This window comes from Rhinoraja longicauda, chromosome 1 (genome assembly GCF_053455715.1).
Source record: "Rhinoraja longicauda isolate Sanriku21f chromosome 1, sRhiLon1.1, whole genome shotgun sequence".
NCBI classification, from domain to species: domain Eukaryota; kingdom Metazoa; phylum Chordata; class Chondrichthyes; order Rajiformes; family Arhynchobatidae; genus Rhinoraja; species Rhinoraja longicauda.
Window position 1 is genome coordinate 141,908,403 of NC_135953.1, and position 17,911 is coordinate 141,926,313.

General features: G+C 51.8%; 1 protein-coding gene across 4 annotated transcripts in view; it reads left to right on the forward strand.

Moving 5' to 3' along the window:
- Positions 1-316: 316 nt before the first annotated feature.
- Positions 317-17,911, forward strand: part of LOC144597902 (electrogenic sodium bicarbonate cotransporter 1-like) — a 176,072-nt gene continuing 158,477 nt past the window's right edge. For all 4 annotated transcript variants that reach the window (XM_078407694.1, XM_078407675.1, XM_078407703.1 and 1 more), the window contains exons 1-2: positions 317-886; positions 17,117-17,190. In XM_078407694.1, the coding sequence (XP_078263820.1) occupies positions 17,118-17,190 (73 nt within the window). In that variant the 5' untranslated portion in view covers positions 317-886; position 17,117. The remainder of the gene's footprint in view (positions 887-17,116; positions 17,191-17,911) is intronic.

Here is a 17,911-nt window from a genome sequence, read left to right on the forward strand (position 1 = left end):
TCACACACACACTCTCTCTCACACACACACTCTCTCACACACTCACACACACTCTCTCACACACTCTCTCTCTCTCTCTCACGCACATTTGTGGATGTGGTTAGTTCGCTAGGATCCCAATTTCAAAACACAGGAACGATCAGTGAGAACGTTCCTTGCAATGGGGAAGGGTGGGGGGGGGGGGGAGAGAGAGAGGGAGGGGGGAGGGGGAGAGGGGGAGAGGGAGGGAGGGAGGGAGAGAGAGAGAGGGGGAGAGAGAGGGAGGGAGAGTGAGAGAGGGGGAGAGAGAGGGAGGGGGCACTTTGACCCTTCTCAAACCTTGCCTCCCACTTCGCTCGGTGACGTGTTCGCTCTTTAAATATGGAAATAAAACAGTGTGGAGAGTGTGAGCTGGAGGAGGAGAGAGGCAGGCACAGACACAGTGCACACTCACACCAGGAGTGTGAGCTGGAGGGGGAGAGGGACAGGCACAGTGCACACTCACACACCAGCTCAGCTCAGACCAGGAGTGTGTGTGTTGGAGGGGAGAGGGGGGCACAGTGCACACACTCACTCACTCACTCACAGACACAGTGCACACTCACTCACTCACACACACACACACTCACACACACTCCCAGACCAGCTCAGACCAGGAGAGTGTGTGTTGGAGGGAGAGGGGGGGGCAGGCACAGGCTCAGTGCACTCCCACACTCCCACACTTACTCACTCACTCACTCACTCACTCACTCCCACACACACTCACTCTCTCTCCCAGCCCAGCCCAGCCCAGGGGTGCTCCATCCCCGGGTGTGTGGAGTTGTGAGCCACATGGTGTGAGGCTGGGCAGGGGTAGGGGTAGAGGCTGAACACCCCGGGACACAGGAGCTGCCGGCGCCGGCAACAGGTAGGTGGAGAAACCGGGTCTTTGTGTGAACTTACAGCGAGCGCCGCGTGTGGGAGACTGAGAGAGGTAGGGACTGGGTGTGTGTGTGTGTGGGGTGTGTGTGTGGGGGTGTGTGTGTGGGGTGTGTGTGTGGGGGTGTGTGTGTGTGGGGGTGTGTGTGTGTGTGTGGGGTGTGTGTGTGGGGTGTGTGTGTGGGGGGTGTGTGTGTGTGGGGGTGTGTGTGTGTGTGTGGGGTGTGTGTGTGTGTGGGGTGTGTGTGTGTGTGTGTGGGGTGTGTGTGTGTGTGGGGTGTGTGTGTGTGGGGTGTGTGTGTGACTGTGTGTGGGGTGTGTGTGTGTGTGGGGTGTGTGTGTGTGGGGTGTGTGTGTGACTGTGTGGGGTGTGTGTGTGTGGGGGGTGTGTGTATGTGGGGTGTGTGTGTCTCTGTGTGTGGGGTGTGTGGCGTGTGTGGGGTGTGTGGGTGTGGGGTGTGTGTGTGTCTCTGTGTGTGGGGTGTGTGTGTGACTGTGTGTGGGGTGTGTGTGTGACTGTGTGTGTGGGGGGAGAGTGAACTGTGTGTGTTGTGGGGGGGGGAGAGAGCGAACTCTGTCTATGTGTGAAAGAGAGACAGGGAACTCTGTGTGTGTGTGTGAGGGACAGAGAACTCCATGAGTGAGAGAGAGGGGCAGGGAGAGAGCGAACTGTGTCTATCTGTGTGTGTGAGAGAGCGACAGAGAGAGAGAGACAGGGAGGGAGGGAGAGAGGGAGAGAGAGAGAGAGAGAGAGAGAGAGAGAGAGAGAGAGAGAGAGAGAGAGAGACAGACACAGAGAGAGAGACAGACAGAGAGAGAGAGACAGACACAGACACAGAGAGACAGTGAGCTGTGTGTGAGGGGGGAGAGGGATGTGAGGTGCGTGTGAGAGAGATAGAGAGCTCTGTTTGTGAGAGAGATCTCGTGTGTAAGAGAGGGAGAGAACTGTGTGTGAGCGAACTGTGAGGAGGAGAAACATGTCTGTGTGTGAGCAAGAGGGAACTGTGAACTTTGAGTGTGTCCGTCTGTTTCGTGTGTGTGAGCTGTGTGTGTGTGTATACGTGTGTATACATGTGTGGTGTGTCTGTATATCAGTGCATGCGTGTGTGTATCTGTGTGTGAGAGGGTTTGTATACACAGGTCTACGCTTATCTATCGCTGTGTGTGTCTGTATCTGTCAGGGTGTTTGTGTGTATGTGTGTGTCTGTGTGTCACTGTGTGAGTGTGTATTTGTGTGTGCCAGTCTCTGAATGTGTGGCTGAGTGTGTGTGTCTGTGCCTGAGGGTGTTTCTGAGTGTGTGTGTGTGTGTGTGTGTGCGTTAGTCTGTGTACGTGTGTCAGTCTGTGTGAGTGAGTGTATCTGTGTGAGTGAGTGTGTCTGTGTGAGTGTGTGTGTCCCTGTGTGTGAGTGTGTGTTAGCGAGTGTGTCTGTGTGAATATGTGTGTGAGTGTGTGTGTTAGTGAGTGTGGCTGTGTGGGTCTGTATGAGTGCGTGTGTCCTTGTGTGTGAGTGAGCGAGTGTGTCCCTGTGTGTGTAACTGTGTGTCAGTCTCTGAGTGTGTCCCTGTGTGTGAGTGTGTCCCTGTGTGTGTGTGTGAGAGTGTGCCTGTGTGTGAGTGTCTGTTAGTGAGTGTGTCTGTGTGAGTGTGTGTGAGTGTCTGTGTGAGTGTGACTGTGTGAGTGAGTGTGCCTGTGAGTGAGTGTGTCTGTGAGTGAGTGTGTATCTGTGTGTGTGTGTCTATGTGAGTGTGTATCTGTGAGTGTATCTGTGAGTGTGTGTATCTGTGTGTGAGTGAGTGTGTCTGTGTGTGAGTGTGTCTATATGTGTGTGCCTGAGTGTGAGTGTCTGTGTGTGAGTGAGTGTCTCTGTGTGTGAGTGTGTGTGTGAGTGAGTGTGTCTCGGTGTGTGTGAGTGTCTCTGTGTGAGTGAGTGTCTGTGTGTGTGTGTGTGAGTGAGTGTGTCTGTGTGTGAGTGTCTGTGTCTCTGTGAGTGAGTGTGTCTGTGTGAGTGAGTGTCTCTGTGTGTGAGTGTGTTTGTGAGTGAGTGTGTTTGTGAGTGAGTGTGTCTCGGTGTGTGTGAGTGTGTGTGTGTGTGTGTGTGTGTGTGTGAGAGTGTCTCTGTGTGTGTGAGTGTGTGTGAGTGTCTCTGTGTGTGTGTGAGTGTGTGTGAGTGTCTCTGTGTGTGTGTGAGTGTCTCTGTGTGTGTGTGTCTGTGTGTGTGTCTGTGTGTGTGAGTGTCTGTGTGTGTGTGAGTGTCTGTGTGTGAGTGAGTGTCTCTGTATGTGTGAGTGAGTGTGTCTCGGTGTGTGTGAGTATCTCTGTGTGTGAGTGTCTCTGTGTGTGTGAGTGTCTGTGTGTGTGTGTGTGTGTGTGTGTTTGTGTGAGTGTCTGTGTGTGTGTGTGTGAGTGTCCCTGTGTGTGTGTGTGTGTGTGTGTGTGTGTGTCTCTGTGTGTGTGTGTGTCTCTGTGTGTGTGAGTGTCTCTGTGTGTGTGAGTGTCTGTGTGTGTGTGAGTGTCTGTGTGTGTGTGAGTGTCTCTGTATGTGAGTGTTTCTGTGTGTGTGAGTGTCTGTGTATGAGTGTGTGAGTGTGTGTGTGTGAGTGTGAGTGTGTGAGTGTGTGCGTCTCTGTGTGTGAGTGTCTGTGTGTGTGTCTGTGTGTGTGAGTGTCTGTGTGTGTGTGTGTGTGTGTGTGTGTGTGTGTGTGTCTGAGTGTGTGTGTCTGTGTGTGTGTGTGTGAGTGTTTCTGTGTGTGTGAGTGTCTGTGTGTATATGTGTGTGTGTGAGTGTCTGTGTGTGTGAGTGTGTGTGTCTCTGTGTGTGTGTGTCTCTGTGTGTGTGTGTGTGTCTGTGTGTGTGTGTGTGTGTCTGTGTGTGTGAGTGTCTGTGTGTGTGTGTGTGTGTGTGTCTGTGTGTGTGAGTGTCTGTGTGTGTGTGTGTGAGTGTCTGTGTGTGTGAGTGTCTGTGTGTGAGTGTCTGTGTGTGAGTGTGAATGTGTGTGTGTGTGTGAGTGTCTGTTAGTGTGTGAGTGTGAGTGTCTGTGTGAGTGTCTGTGTGTGAGTGTGAGTGTGTGTGTCTGTGTGTGTGTATGTCTGTGTGTGTGTGAGCGAGTGTGTCTGGGTGGGTGAGTATGTCTGTGTGAGAGAGAGCTAGATAGAGCTCTAGGGGCTAGCGGAATCAAGGGATATGGGGAGAAGGCAGGCACGGGTTACTGATGTGGATGGTCAGCCATGATCACGGTGAATGGCGGTGCTGGCTCGAAGGGCTGAATGGCCTCCTCCTGCACCTATTTTTCTGTGTTTCTATGACTATCCCGATATTGTCCGAATGTGTATCGTCTCACCGATCTCGTGACCTTAAAGTCTGAAAAAGGGTCTCGACCCGAAACGTCACCCATTCCTTCTCTCCCGAGATGCTGCCTGACCTGCTGAGTTACTCCAGCATTTTGTGAATAAATCGATTTGTACCAGCATCTGCAGTTATTTTCTTATAATACTCGTGACCTTAAATGGTGGATTATTTGCCCGCTGGGCAGGGTAGCATCAACCCACTGCCATGGGCAATGAGAGAGACACAAGAGACTGTCAGAGTGAGGCCCAGCGCAAATTGGGGGAACAGCACCTCGTATTTTGCTTGGGTAGCTTACACCCCAGCGGTATGAACATTGACTACACCAACTTCAGATAACCCTTGCTTTCCCTCCCATCCTAATTCTCTGACTAGTTTCAGTCTGAAGAAGAGTCTCGACTCCAAATGTCACCAGGTTCTTCTCTTCAAACTCGGTGCAGACAGCCCCCCTTAGTCAGGATCGAACGAGGGTTGCCAACTTCCTCACTCCTTAATAAGGGACAAAAGCTGACGTCACCGCCCCGCGTCCCACGTGACCTCACCCAGCCAGCGGCCACGTGCTCCGCTCCACCAATGGCGGCCGCCCGGGCCGGGAGGCGGGTTGCTATGCAACCTCCGTTAGGCGGCGCCCGGGCCTACAGCGTCCGGGCCTACAGTGCCCCCCGGGCCTAATACGGGACAAGGGCGGCCCTGTACGGGACAAAGCAATTTAGCCCAAAATACGGGATGTCCCGGCTAATACGGGACAGTTGGCAACACTAGCTGCCTGTCCCGCTGATTTACTCCAGCATTTTGTGTCTGCCTTCGGTTTAATCTGCGGTTCCTTCCTGCAGCATAGTTCCATTGGCCTCTTGATTAAATATGACTGTTTGTAGGCCTCATTGTCACCTTCTCTTGGCCAACAATGAACCATTCATTTTCTTATCATCGTCTGCTTTGATCTGTTGTTTACACAACCTGCCTTTCCATATATCATGGTGTCGCAGCGGTAGAGTTCCTGCCTTACAGCGAATGCAGCGCCGGAGACACGGGTTCCATCCCCAACTACGGGTGCTGTCTGTGCGCAGTTTGTACGTTCTCCCCGTGACCTGCGTGGGTTTTCTCCGGGATCTTCGGTTTCCTCCCACACTCCAAAGACGTGCAGGTTTGTAGGTTAATTGGCTTGGTAAATGTAAAAATTGTCCCCAGTGGGTGTAGGATGGTGTTAATGTGCGGGGATCACTGGTCGGCGTGGGCCGAAAGGGCCTGTTTCCGCGCTGTATCTCTAAAAATATATATCATGGATAGGTACATGGATAGGACAGGTTTGGAGGGATATGGACCAAACACAGGCAAGTGGGACACTATCACTCTGTGTCGATATGAAATGATGACAGGCATAATTCCGGTAGACAGAAACTTTTACCCAGAATGAACAAATGCAATACTGGAGGGTATAGGTGTAACGTGCGAGGGGCAAAGTTTTAAGGAGATGTGTGGGGCAAATATTTTCACACAGAGGGAGGTGGGGGCCTGGAACATGCTGCCAGGGGTGGTGGTGGAGGCAGATACCATAGTGGTGTTTAAGAGGCTTGCAGACAAGCCTTGCACACAGGTATGCAAGGAATGGATGGATGTTGATCACATTACAACCTATCTTTGTCCCGCCCCCTCTCCTGACCTCAGTCTGAAGAAGGGTCTCGACCCGAAACGTCACCCATTCCTTCTCTCCTGAGATGCTGCCTGACCTGCTGAGTTACTCCAGCAACTCTAGAGTCTAGAGTTCAGTTTGAACCAGCACCTGCAGTTATTTTGCTGCATAGAGGTGAGTTGTTTTTGGATTTAAAAGGAGTGAAATGGAAATTGTTGTTTTATGAAAAGGATATAATAGAGAAATGGAGGATATTTAAAGGTGAAATTTTGAGAGTACAGAGTCTTTATGTCCCTGTTCGGTGGAAAGGAAAGAATAATAATTTGAAAGAGCCGTGGTTTTCCAGGGAAATTGGACACTTGGTTCGGAAAAAGAGGGAGATATACAATAAATATAAGCGGCAGGGAGTAAATGAGGTTCTTGAGGAATATAAAGAATGTAAAAGGAATCTTAAAAAGAAAATTAGAAAAGCGAAAAAAAGATATGAGGCTGCTTTGGCAAGTAATGTAAAAGTAAACCCCAAGGGGTTCTACAGATATGTCAATAGCAAAAGGATAGTGAGGGATAAAATTGGTCCATTAGAGAGTCAGAGTGGACAGCTATGTGCTGAGCCGGAAGAAATGGGGGAGATATTAAACAATTTCTTTTCTTCGGTATTTACCGAGGAGAAGGATATTGAATTATGTGAGGTAAGCGAAACAAGTAGAGTAGTGATGGAAATTAGGAGGATTAAAGAAGAGGAGGTACGGACACTTTTGAAGAATATAAAAGTGGATAAGTCTCCAGGTCCTGATAGGATATTCCCTAGGACATTGAGGGAAGTTAGTGCAGAAATAGCAGGGGCTATGACGGAAATATTTCAAACGTCATTAGAAACAGGGATGGTGCCGGAAGATTGGCGCATTGCGCATGTTGTGCCTTTGTTTAAAAAAGGTTCTAAAAGTAAACCTAGCAATTATAGACCTATTAGTTTGACGTCTGTGGTGGGAAAATTAATGGAAAAGATACTTAGGGACAATATATATAATTATTTGGATAATCAAGGCCTGATTAGAAACAGTCAACATGGATTTGTGTCTGGAAGGTCATGTTTGACTAATCTTCTTGAATTTTTTGAAGAGGTTACCAGGGAAATTGATAAGGGCAAGGCTGTGGATGTTGTCTATATGGACTTCAGTAAGGCATTTGACAAGGTTCCACATGGAAGGTTGATTAAGAAGGTTAAATCGTTGGGTATTAATAGTGAGGTTGCAAGATGGATTCAACAATGGCTGAATGGGAGATACCAGAGGGTAACGGATGACAATTGTATGTCAGGTTGGAGGCCAGTGTCTAGTGGAGTGCCCCAAGGATCTGTGTTGGGTCCACTGTTGTTTGTCATTTACATTAATGATCTGGATGATGGTGTGGCAAATTGGATTAGTAAATATGCAGATGATACTAAGATAGGTGGAGTAGTTGATAGTGAGGTAGATTTTCAAAGTCTACAGAGAGACTTGGGCCTTTTGGAAGGGTGGGCTGAAAGATGGCAGATGGAGTTTAATGCTGATAAGTGTGAGGTGCTGCATTTTGGTAGGACAAATCAAAATAGGACGTACAGGGTAAATGGTAGGGAATTGAGGAATGCAGTGGAACAGAGGGATCTGGGAATAACTGTGCATTGTTCCCTGAAGGTGGAATCTCATGTGGATAGGGTGGTGAAGAAGGCGTTTGGTATGCTTGCCTTTATAAATCAGAGCATCGAATATAGAAGTTGGGATGTAATGTTGAAATTGTACAGGGCATTGGTGAGGCCAAATCTGGAGTATGGTGTGCAGTTCTGGTCGCCAAATTATAGGAAGGATGTCGACAAAATGGAGAGGGTACAGAGGAGATTTACTAGAATGTTGCCTGGGTTTCAGCACTTAGGCTACAGAGAGAGGTTGAACAGGTTGGGTCTTTATTCTTTGGAGCGTAGAAGGTTGAGGGGGGACTTGATAGAGGTTTTTTAAATTTTGAGAGGGACGGACAGAGTTGACGTGGGTAGGCTTTTCCCTTTGAGAGTGGGGAAGATTCTCACCCCGGTCATTCCCTCTTCTCCCCGCTCCCGTCCGGCAGAAGGTACAGAAGCTTGAAAGCGCGCACCACCAGACTCAGGAATAGCTTCTTCCCCTCTGTTATCAGGCTTCTGAACGGTTTAGATTTATAATTGTCGCGTGTACTGACCGAGGTGCAGTGAAATGCTTTATGGAAAGCAAGCTATCCAAACAGATCAGATAATACGATGCACAAATACTGTACAGTCACGCCAGACTCCAGTACAACAGGTGGAGCAAAGGGGCTGATACAGAGCGCAGAATATAGATTGCATTGTAGCGCATCAGCTCCACAGACAAAGTCCAATGTCTGCAATGGGGTGGAGGTGAATCGGACAGTGCCCTAGCTTATGGGAGGATTGTGCTCCAATGATGTGCAGGTTTGTAGGTTATTTGGCTTTTGTAAAGTGTAAATTGTCCCTCGTGTGTAGGATCGAACTAGTGTCGGGGTGATCGTTAGTCGGTGCGGAGTTTAGAGATACAGTGCGGAAACAGGCCCTTTCGGCCCACCGGGTCCGCACCGCCCAGCGATCCCCGCACACTAACACTATCCTACACCCACTAGGGACAATTTGTACATTTACCAAGCCAATTAACCTACAAACCTACACGTCTTTGGAGTGTGGGAGGAAACTGAAGATCTGGGAGAAAACCCACGCAGGTCACGGGGAGAACGTACAAACTCCGTACAGACAGCACCCGTAGTCGGGATGGAACCCGGGTCTCCGGCGCTGCATTCGCTGTAAGGCAGCAACTCTACCGCTGCGCGCCCGTGACTCGATGGACTGAAGGGCCTGTTCCCACGTTGTAACTCTAAGTGTAAATCGTGCCCTCACTCATTTGTACAGTTGCCTGGGGCGAGGGTGACCTGTAGGTTGCCCTTTGTTCCCAGTGGGGAAGAGCTTCCTATTGTTCTGTTGTCATCACTGCATGGTGTGGTGCTTGGAGGTGGCAATGTGCTGTTAATGAGCCTGTGGATTGTAGCTAAACCTGTTCACCGGCACTAATCCCCCGGACAATGTCAGTGGACGGGTCAACAGGTTGGTCCCAGCGCCTGGGGTTAACTGCCACAACAGTCAGGGGTAGACACACAGTGCTGCAGCTGGGGTTGCCAACTGTCCCGTATTAGTTGGGACATCCCGACGTTGGGCTAAATGTGTTTGTTTCGTACGGGACTGCCCTTGTCCCGTATTAGGCCTGGGGGCCACTGCAGGCCCGGACACTTTCGGCCCGGGGGCTGCTGTAGGCCCGGACGCTGTAGATACGGACACTGTAGACCTGGGGGCCACTGTAGGCCCGGACACTGTAGGCCCGGGGGCCACTGTAGGCCCGGACACTGTAGGCCCGGATGCTGTAGATACGGACACTGTAGGCCTGGGGGCCACTGTAGGCCCGGGGGCCACAGTAGGCCTGGACACTGTAGGCCCGGACACTGTAGGCCTGGACAGTGTAGGCTAATGGAGTGTGTTCGGGGAGCGTGGCCGAGTGTGTTCGCCTAACGGAGGTTGCGTAGCAAACCGCCTCCCGGCCCGGGCGGCCACCATTGGCGGAATGGGAGCACGTGGCCGCTGGCTGGGTGAGGTCACGTGGGGTGCTCCTTTTGTCCCTTATTTGGGAGTGAGAAAGTTGGCATCCCTAGCTGCAGTGACCTAGTGGGCTGGGGTAGGTAGACACATCGTGCTGCACTATCCCAGGACCAGGTTTTAGTTTATTGTCACGTGTACTGAGATACAGTGAAAAGCTTTTTGTTGCGTGCTAACCAGTCAGTGGAAAGACTGCACACAATTACAATCGAACCGTCTACAGTGTACAGATACAGGGTAAAGTCCGATTACAGATAGTCCCAGGGTCTCCAATGAGGTAGATGGGAGGTCAGGACCGCTCTCTAGTTGGTGAGAGGACGGTTCAGTTGCCTGATAACAGCTGGGAAGAAACTGTCCCTGAATCTGGAGGTGTGCGTTTCCACACTTCTGTACCTCTTGCCTGATGGGAGAGGGGAGAAGAGGGAGTGACCGGGGTGAGACTGGTCGTTGATTGTGCTGCTGGCCTTGCCGAGGCAGCGTGAGGTGTAGATGGAGTCAATGGAAGGGAGGTTGGTTTGTGTGATGGTCTGGGCTGCGTCCACAACTCTCTGCAATTTCTTGCGGCCTTGGATGGAGCTGTTCCCAAACCAAGCTGGGATGCATCCTGATAAAATGCTTTCTACGGGTCTTTTGAGGATAATGTAAGATATGAATCTTTAGAGGGAACTGTGGTGAGTGAATTTGAAACCTTGTGTAGGAAGGAACTGTGGATAACCACAAAGAGCAGGAATAACTCAGCGGGTCAGGCAGCATCTCTGGAGAACATGGACACAGAGTGCTGGAGTAACTCAGCGGGTCAGGCAGCATCTCTGGAGAACATGGACACAGAGTGCTGGAGTAACTCAGCGGGTCAGGCAGCATCTCTGGAGAACATGGACACAGAGTGCTGGAGTAACTCAGCGGGTCAGGCAGCATCTCTGGAGAACATGGACACAGAGTGCTGGAGTAACTCAGCGGGTCAGGCAGCATCTCTGGAGAACATGGACACAGAGTGCTGGAGTAACTCAGCGGGTCAGGCAGCATCTCTGGAGAACATGGATAGTGGCATGGATAGATACCCTTCTTCATAGTTTCAAGAAAGGTCCCAACCTGAAACATCACTCATCCTTTTCCTCCAGAGATGCTGCCTGACCTGCTGAGTTACTCTGGCACTTTGTGTCTATCTTTGGTATAAACCAGCATCAGTTTCTTTGTAGGAAAGACACTATTAAGCTGGAAAGGGTGCAGACAAGATTTATGAGGATGTTTCCAGAGGTTGAGTAGGCTGGGACTTTATTGCTTGTGCACAGGAGGCTGAGGGGTGATCTTGTAGAGGTGTATAAAATTATGAGAGGAATAAATTGGGTGAAAATACAGTGTCTTTCACCCAGAGTTGGGGAATCGAGAACTAGAGGACATGGATTTAAGGAGAGAGAGGAAAGATTTAGTAGGAACCAGAGGGGAAATATTTTAATCGAGGGTGGTGGGTGTATGGAACAAGCTGCCGGAGGAGGTAGTTGAGGCAGTTACTCTTAACAACTTTTAAAACACATTTGGACAAGTACTTGGATAGGAAATGTTTAGTGGGATATGGGCCAAACGTGGGACCAGTGTAGATGGGGCATATGCTGCTCAACTTGGTCAAGTTGGGCTGAAAGGCCTGTTGCCGTTAGGGGTGCCAATTATCTCACTCCCAAATAAGGGACAAGGTGACGTCACCGCCCCGTGCTCCACGTGATCTCACCCAGCCAGTGGCCACGTGCTCCCGCTCCACCAATGTTGGCCGCAAGTTCCGTTAGGCGGCGCCCGGGCCTACACTGTCCGGGCCTACACTGTCCGGGCCTGCACTGTCCGGGCCTGCACTGTCCGGGCCTGCACTGTCCGGGCCTGCACTGTCCGGGCCTGCACTGTCCGGGCCTGCACTGTCCGGGCCTGCACTGTCCGGGCCTGCACTGTCCGGGCCTGCAGTGTCCGGGCCTACTACACAGTCCGGGCCTACAGTGCCCCCCCAGGCCTAATACGGACAAGGGCGGTCCCGTGCAGGACAAACCAATTTAGCCCAAAATACTGATGTCCCGGCTAATACGGGACTGTTGGCAACCCTAGTTGCTATGCCGTGTGACTCTGAGTCTATTAATAATGCAATAAATTAATCACCACTAACAGCAGCCAGCCCTCGTAGTGAGACACTAATACTGAGATCATTATTGTAATGCAAGATCCTTTGACAGCAAAGTTGAAGTGACCAGCCATCTGATAGTTTATATTGAGCTGAACAGCATGGAAACAGGCCCAGCAGCACAAATAAATATGCATTCATCACATTAACACAACGTTTAAGAAGCAGTTGCACAGGTATATGGATAGGACAGGTTTGGAGGGATATGGGCCAAACGCAGGCAGGTGGACTAGTGTAGATGGGGCATGTTGGTTGGCTTGAGCAAGTTGGGCCGAAGGGCCTGTTTCCACACTGTATCACTCTGACTGTAATAATACTATAAATGAATCATCACTAATTGCAGCCATAACAGTGTCCCTAGTAGAACCAAAACCAAAGTCCATGGAAGTCCAAAGATCACAGTCGCTGAGGTCAGTGTTGTGCAATGTTCAAGAGCCTGATGGTTGCTGGGAAGAAGCTGTTCCTGAACCTGGAGGTCACGGTTTTCAGGCTCCTGGACCTTCTTCCCCATGGTAGCAGTGAGATGAGAGCGTGGTCAGGGTGGTGTGGGTCAGTGAGAGTGTGGCCAGGGTGGTGTGGGTCAGTGGAGAGTGTGGCCAGGGTGGTGTGGGTCAGTGAGTGTGTGGCCAGGGTGGTGTGGGTCAGTGAGAGTGTGGCCAGGGTGGTGTGGGTCAGTGAGTGTGTGGCCAGGGTGGTGTGGGTCAGTGAGAGTGTGGCCAGGGTGGTGTGGGTCAGTGAGTGTGTGGCCAGGGTGGTGTGGGTCAGTGAGAGTGTGGCCAGGGTGGTGTGGGTCAGTGAGAGTGTGGCCAGGGTGGTGTGGGTCAGTGAGAGTGTGGCCAGGGTGGTGTGGGTCAGTGAGAGTGTGGCCAGGGTGGTGTGGGTTTCTGATGATGCTGGCTGCCTTTTTGAGGCAGTGACTCCTGTAGATCCCTTCGATGGTGGGGGGGTCAGTACAGTGATGGACTGGGCAGTGTCCACCACTCTCTGTAGTCTCCTTGTTCCTGACATTAGCAGGCCAATGACCTCCCATCGACCTCATTGGTGACCCTTGGACTATCTTTAATCCGACTTTACTGGACATTACCTTGCACTTCCCTTTATCCTGTATCTGTATACTGTGGATAGCTCGGTTGTAATCATCTATCGTCTTTCTGCTGGCTGGTTAGCACGCAACAAACGTGCAGGTTTGCAGGTTTAATTGGCTTGGTAAATGTAAACATTGTCCCTAGTGGGTGTAGGATAGTGTTAATGTGCGGGGATCGCTGGTCGGTGCGGACCCGGTGGGCTGATGGGCCTGTTTCCGCGCTGTATATCAAGCCTAAACTGAATTTGTCCGCTAAGCCGGCTGCATGGCACCTTGTCAACAGCAGTCCATAAGCCACGTCCATAGCCAGGCATTGGTTGGATCTAGCCATTATCTCAGCAAAACTCTCCATTGAAATCGGATAAACACACAGAACCCACAAATGTTGGAAACAGTCATTAGGTCAGACCGTGCCCGCAGTAGCGTTGCCAACTGTCCCGTGTTAGCCGGGACATCGCAAATTATGGGCTAAATTAGTTTATCCCGTACAGGATCGCCCTTGAATCGTATTAGGCCCGGGGGGCACTGCAGGCCCTGACACTGTAGGCCCTGACACTGTAGGCCCTGACACTGTAGGCCCTGACACTGTAGGCCCTGACACTGTAGGCCCTGACACTGTAGGCCCTGACACTGTAGGCCCTGACACTGTAGGCCCTGACACTGTAGGCCCGGAACCCTGTAGGCCCGGAACCCTGTAGGCCCGGAACCCTGTAGGCCCGGAACCCTGTAGGCCCGGAACCCTGTAGGCCCGGAACCCTGTAGCCCCGGAACCCTGTAGGCCCGGAACCCTGTAGGCCCGGAACCTGTAGGCCCGGAACCCTGTAGGCCCGGAACCCTGTAGGCCCTGACACTGTAGGCCCAGGCGGCCGATATTGGTGGAGCGAGAGCACGTGGCCTCTCTCTCTCTCTCTCTCTCTCTCTCTCTCTCTCTCTCTCGCTCTCTCTCTCTCTCTCTCTCTCTCTCTCTCTCTCTCTCTCTCTCTCTCTCTCTCTCTCTCTCTCTCTCTCTCTCTCTCTCTCTCTCTCTCTCTCTCTCTCCTCTCTCTCTCTCTCTCTCTCTCTCTCTCTCTCTCTCTCTCTCTCTCTCTCTCTCTCTCTCTCTCTCTCTCTCTCTCTCTCTTCTCTCTCTCTCTCTCCTCTCTCTCATCTCTCTCTCTCTCTCTCTCTCTCTCTCTCTCTCTCTCTCTCTCTCTCTCTCTCTCTCTCTCTCTCTCTCTCTCTCTCTCTCTCTCTCTCTCTCTCTCTTCCCCCCCCCCCCCCCCCTCTTTCCTCCCCCCCCCTCTCTCTCCCATATTCCCTTTAATCAGTACTGCCCACGTCCAGCTTCCTTATCCTTCCCGTGTGTTCAGTGTGCTGTGATATTGAGTGCCCAGTCCTGCCCCACTGTGAACCAGATTGGTGTTCTGGCCACCACACAGTGTGACAATGTGTACCATAATATGAGGGGCAAGGTTAGTGGATCGCAGCACAGGAAGCCTGCTGGTTGTTGTGTTCCTGTGCTGTTGCTGCATTCAGTACAACGCGAGTCAAAACTCTCCATTAATGTTAATCTTGAGAAGGCTCGATCTTGCAGCAGGATCTTTGTTCAAACTGACTTTGAGATCAGCCGTTGTAGGTTAATCGTCCCTCTGTAAACTGTCCATAGAGTGTGCAGGGAGTGGATGACAAAGTGGGATAACATTGAACCAGTGTGAACGGGTGATGGCTGGTCAGCGTGGACTCGGTGGGCCAAAGGGCCTGTTTCCACGCTGTTTCTCTGAACTAAACTAAACCAAGATTGGCAGTGAGACACTAAATACTGACTCAGCGGGTCAGGCAGCATCTCTGGAGAGAAGGAATGGGTCGAGACCCTTCTTTAGACTGAGAGTCAGGGGAGATGGAGTCTAGATAGTTTAGTTTAGAGATACAGCGCGGAAACAGGCCCTTCGGCCCACCGGGTCGGCGCCGACCAGCGATCCCCGCACATTAACTCTATCCTACTGTATTGTAGGGACAATTTTTACATTTAACAAGCCAATTAACCTACAAACTCTAAATGTATCTCTAAATTAAACTAAACGTCCATGCCAACCCATTTGGCTGCATTTGGCCCTAAGCCATCTCAACCTTTCCTAAGACAGACACAAAAAGCTGGAGTAACTCAGCAGGACAGGCAGCATCTCTGGAGAACATGGACACAGAGTGCTGGAGTAACTCAGCAGGTCAGGCAGCATCTCTGGAGCACATGGACACAGAGTGCTGGAGTAACTCAGCGGGTCAGGCAGCATCTCTGGAGCACATGGACACAGAGTGCTGGAGTAACTCAGCGGGTCAGGCAGCATCTCCGGGGAGAAGGAATGGTGACGTTTCTGGTCAAGACCCTTCCTATCCATGACTTCCCTGCCTATGACTTTCCTATCCATATACTGTCCAAAGGTCTTTTAAAAGCGGGATAACATAGAGCTAGGGTTGTCAACTATCTCACTCCCAAATACAGGACAAGGTGACCTCACCAATAGCGGTCACCCGGGCCGGGAGGCGGGTTGCTATGCAACCTCCGTTAGGTGAACACACACCCGGCCTCGCTCACGTTCACGTGCTCCCACTCACCAATGGCGGCCGCCTTACGGAGGTTGCATATCAACCCGCCTCCCGGCCTGGGTGGCCGCCATTGGTGGAGTGGGAGCACGTGGCCGCTGGCTGGGTGAGGTCACGTGGGGCGCGGGGCGGTGACGTCACCTTGTCCCTTATTTGGGAGTGAGATAGTTGGCAACCTTACTATCGGAAGAGGTTGGACAGACTAGGATTATGTATATGCAGGAATGGAGGGACATGCATTAGGTGCAGGTAGATAAGAGTTAGTTGGCCTCTGTTTAAGGTAGACATTGTGGTCAAGTCAAGTCAAGTCAATTTTATTTGTACAGCACATTTAAAAACAACCTACATTGGCCAAAGTGCTGTACATCAGTTCAGGTACTAAGAACGAACGTACAATGGCACACAAACATAACAGCACATACATAAACAGTTCTGTGCTGGACTGTTCTGTGTTCTTTACTTTAGACTTTAGAGATACAGGGTGCCGCCCAGCGATCGCCCGTACACTAACACCATCCTACACACACTAGGGACCATTTACAATTTACAGAAGCCAATTAACCTACAAACCTGCACGTCTTTGGAATGTAGATTGAAACCGGAGCACCCGGAGAAACCTCGCGTGGTCACGGAGGGAACGTACAAACTCCATACGGACAGCGCCCATAGTCAGGATGGAACCCGGGTCTCTGGCGCTGTGAGGCAGCAACTCTACCGCTGCGCCACCGTGCCGCATTTCCATGTTTCCACTAGCGGAGATGCTGGATCAAGGGGCCATAGTCATACGAGATCTTTGCTGCACTGCCTCCTCTGCTACCAACTCAACGACTATTCCTTTGGATAGGGTTGCCAACTTTCTCACTCCGAAATAAGGGACAAAGGGTGACGTCACCGCCCCGCGCCCCACGTGACCTCACCCAGCCAGCGGCCACGTGATCCCGCTCCACCAATGGCGGCCACCCGGGCCGGGAGGCGGGTTGCTATGCAACCTCCGTTAGGCAGCACCTGGGCCTCCGGGCCTACACTATCCGGGCCTACAGTGTCCGTCCTACAGAGGCCCCCGGGCCCACAATGTCCGGGGCTACACTGTCCGGACCTACAGTGTCCGGGCCTACACTGTCCGGGCCTACACTGTCCGGGCCTACACTGTCCGGGCCTACACTGTCCGGGCCTTCACTGTCCGGTCCTACAGAGGCCCCCGGGCCCACAGTATCCGGGGCTACACTGTCCGGGCCCACAGTGTCCCGGCCTACAGCATCCGGGCCTACAGTTTCCAGGCCCACAGCGCTCCCTGGGCCTAGTACAGGACAAAGGCGGTCCCATACAGGACAAACCAATTAAGCCCAAAATACGGGATGTCCCGGCTAATACGGGGCAGTTGGTGACCCAACCAGACTCCTGGTGTGAAGAAGGGTCTCGACCCAAAACGTCCCCTATTCCTTTTCTCTGGAGACGAAGGCCCGCTGAGTTGCCCCAGCCTTTCGTGTCGATCTCCATCTTAAAGTTGTCGAGGACTGTGTTGGCTGTCAGGTGACAGCACGTCACACTCAATCTGCTTTAAGTGGGCTGGGCAGAGGGGGATTATCTTGCTTATTACACCTGGGCCGCGGGCTGGACTGTAACGGCCAGGGTGTAAGGTGCCATGAGCGGCGGTCACGGGCGGGTGAATGCGCCGTGGTGCACATGCTGCCCGCCAGCAAAACCGCCGCTGGCGCCAACATCGCCGCGCAAGAAAAATGCGACCAACCTTTCTTCTGCTATTACAGGATGGAAGACGAGGCGGTGTTAGACCGGGGAGCATCCTTCATTAAGCACGTCTGTGATGCAGAGGAAGTGGCAGGTAGGTGAAGCAAACGTCCGTCACGCCGATCGCTGCATCTGCCGCCCCGCGCGCGAGGGGCACGGGTACTGCCGCTGCTTTCAGTTTTAACATAGAAAACAGGTGCAGGAGGAGGCCATTTGGCCCTTCGAGCCATTCATTGTGATCATGGCTGATCATCCACAATCAGTAACCCGTGCCTGCCTTCTCCCCATATCCCTTGATTCCCCTAGCCCCTAGAGCTCTATCTAACTCTCTCTTAAATCCATCCAGTGAATTGTCCTCCACTGCCCTCTGTGGCAGAGAATTCCACAAATTCACAACTCTGGATGAAAACGTTTCTTCTCACCTCCATTTTAAATGGCCTCCCGTTTATTCTTAGACTGTGGCCCCTGGTTCTGGACTCCCCCAACATTGGGAACATTTTTCCTGCATCTAGCTTGTCCAGTCCTTTTATAATTTTAAACGTCTCTATAAGATCCCCTCTCATCCGTCCAAATTTCCAGTGAAGTTTTGGGTGGTTTGGATTTTGGGAGCGGGGCTCGGAAGCTCAGAGGCTGTGAGGGAATGTCGACACAGACTGTGATGGATGTAGAACGTGGAACAGGGAGCGGTAGATCGAGAGGGTGATGAATCTGTGGGATTCATTGCCACAGGCAGCTGGGGAGGCCATGTCAGTGGAGGTCTTTAAGGCACAGACAGATAGATGTTTGATTATTACGCGTGTCAAGGGTTATAGGGA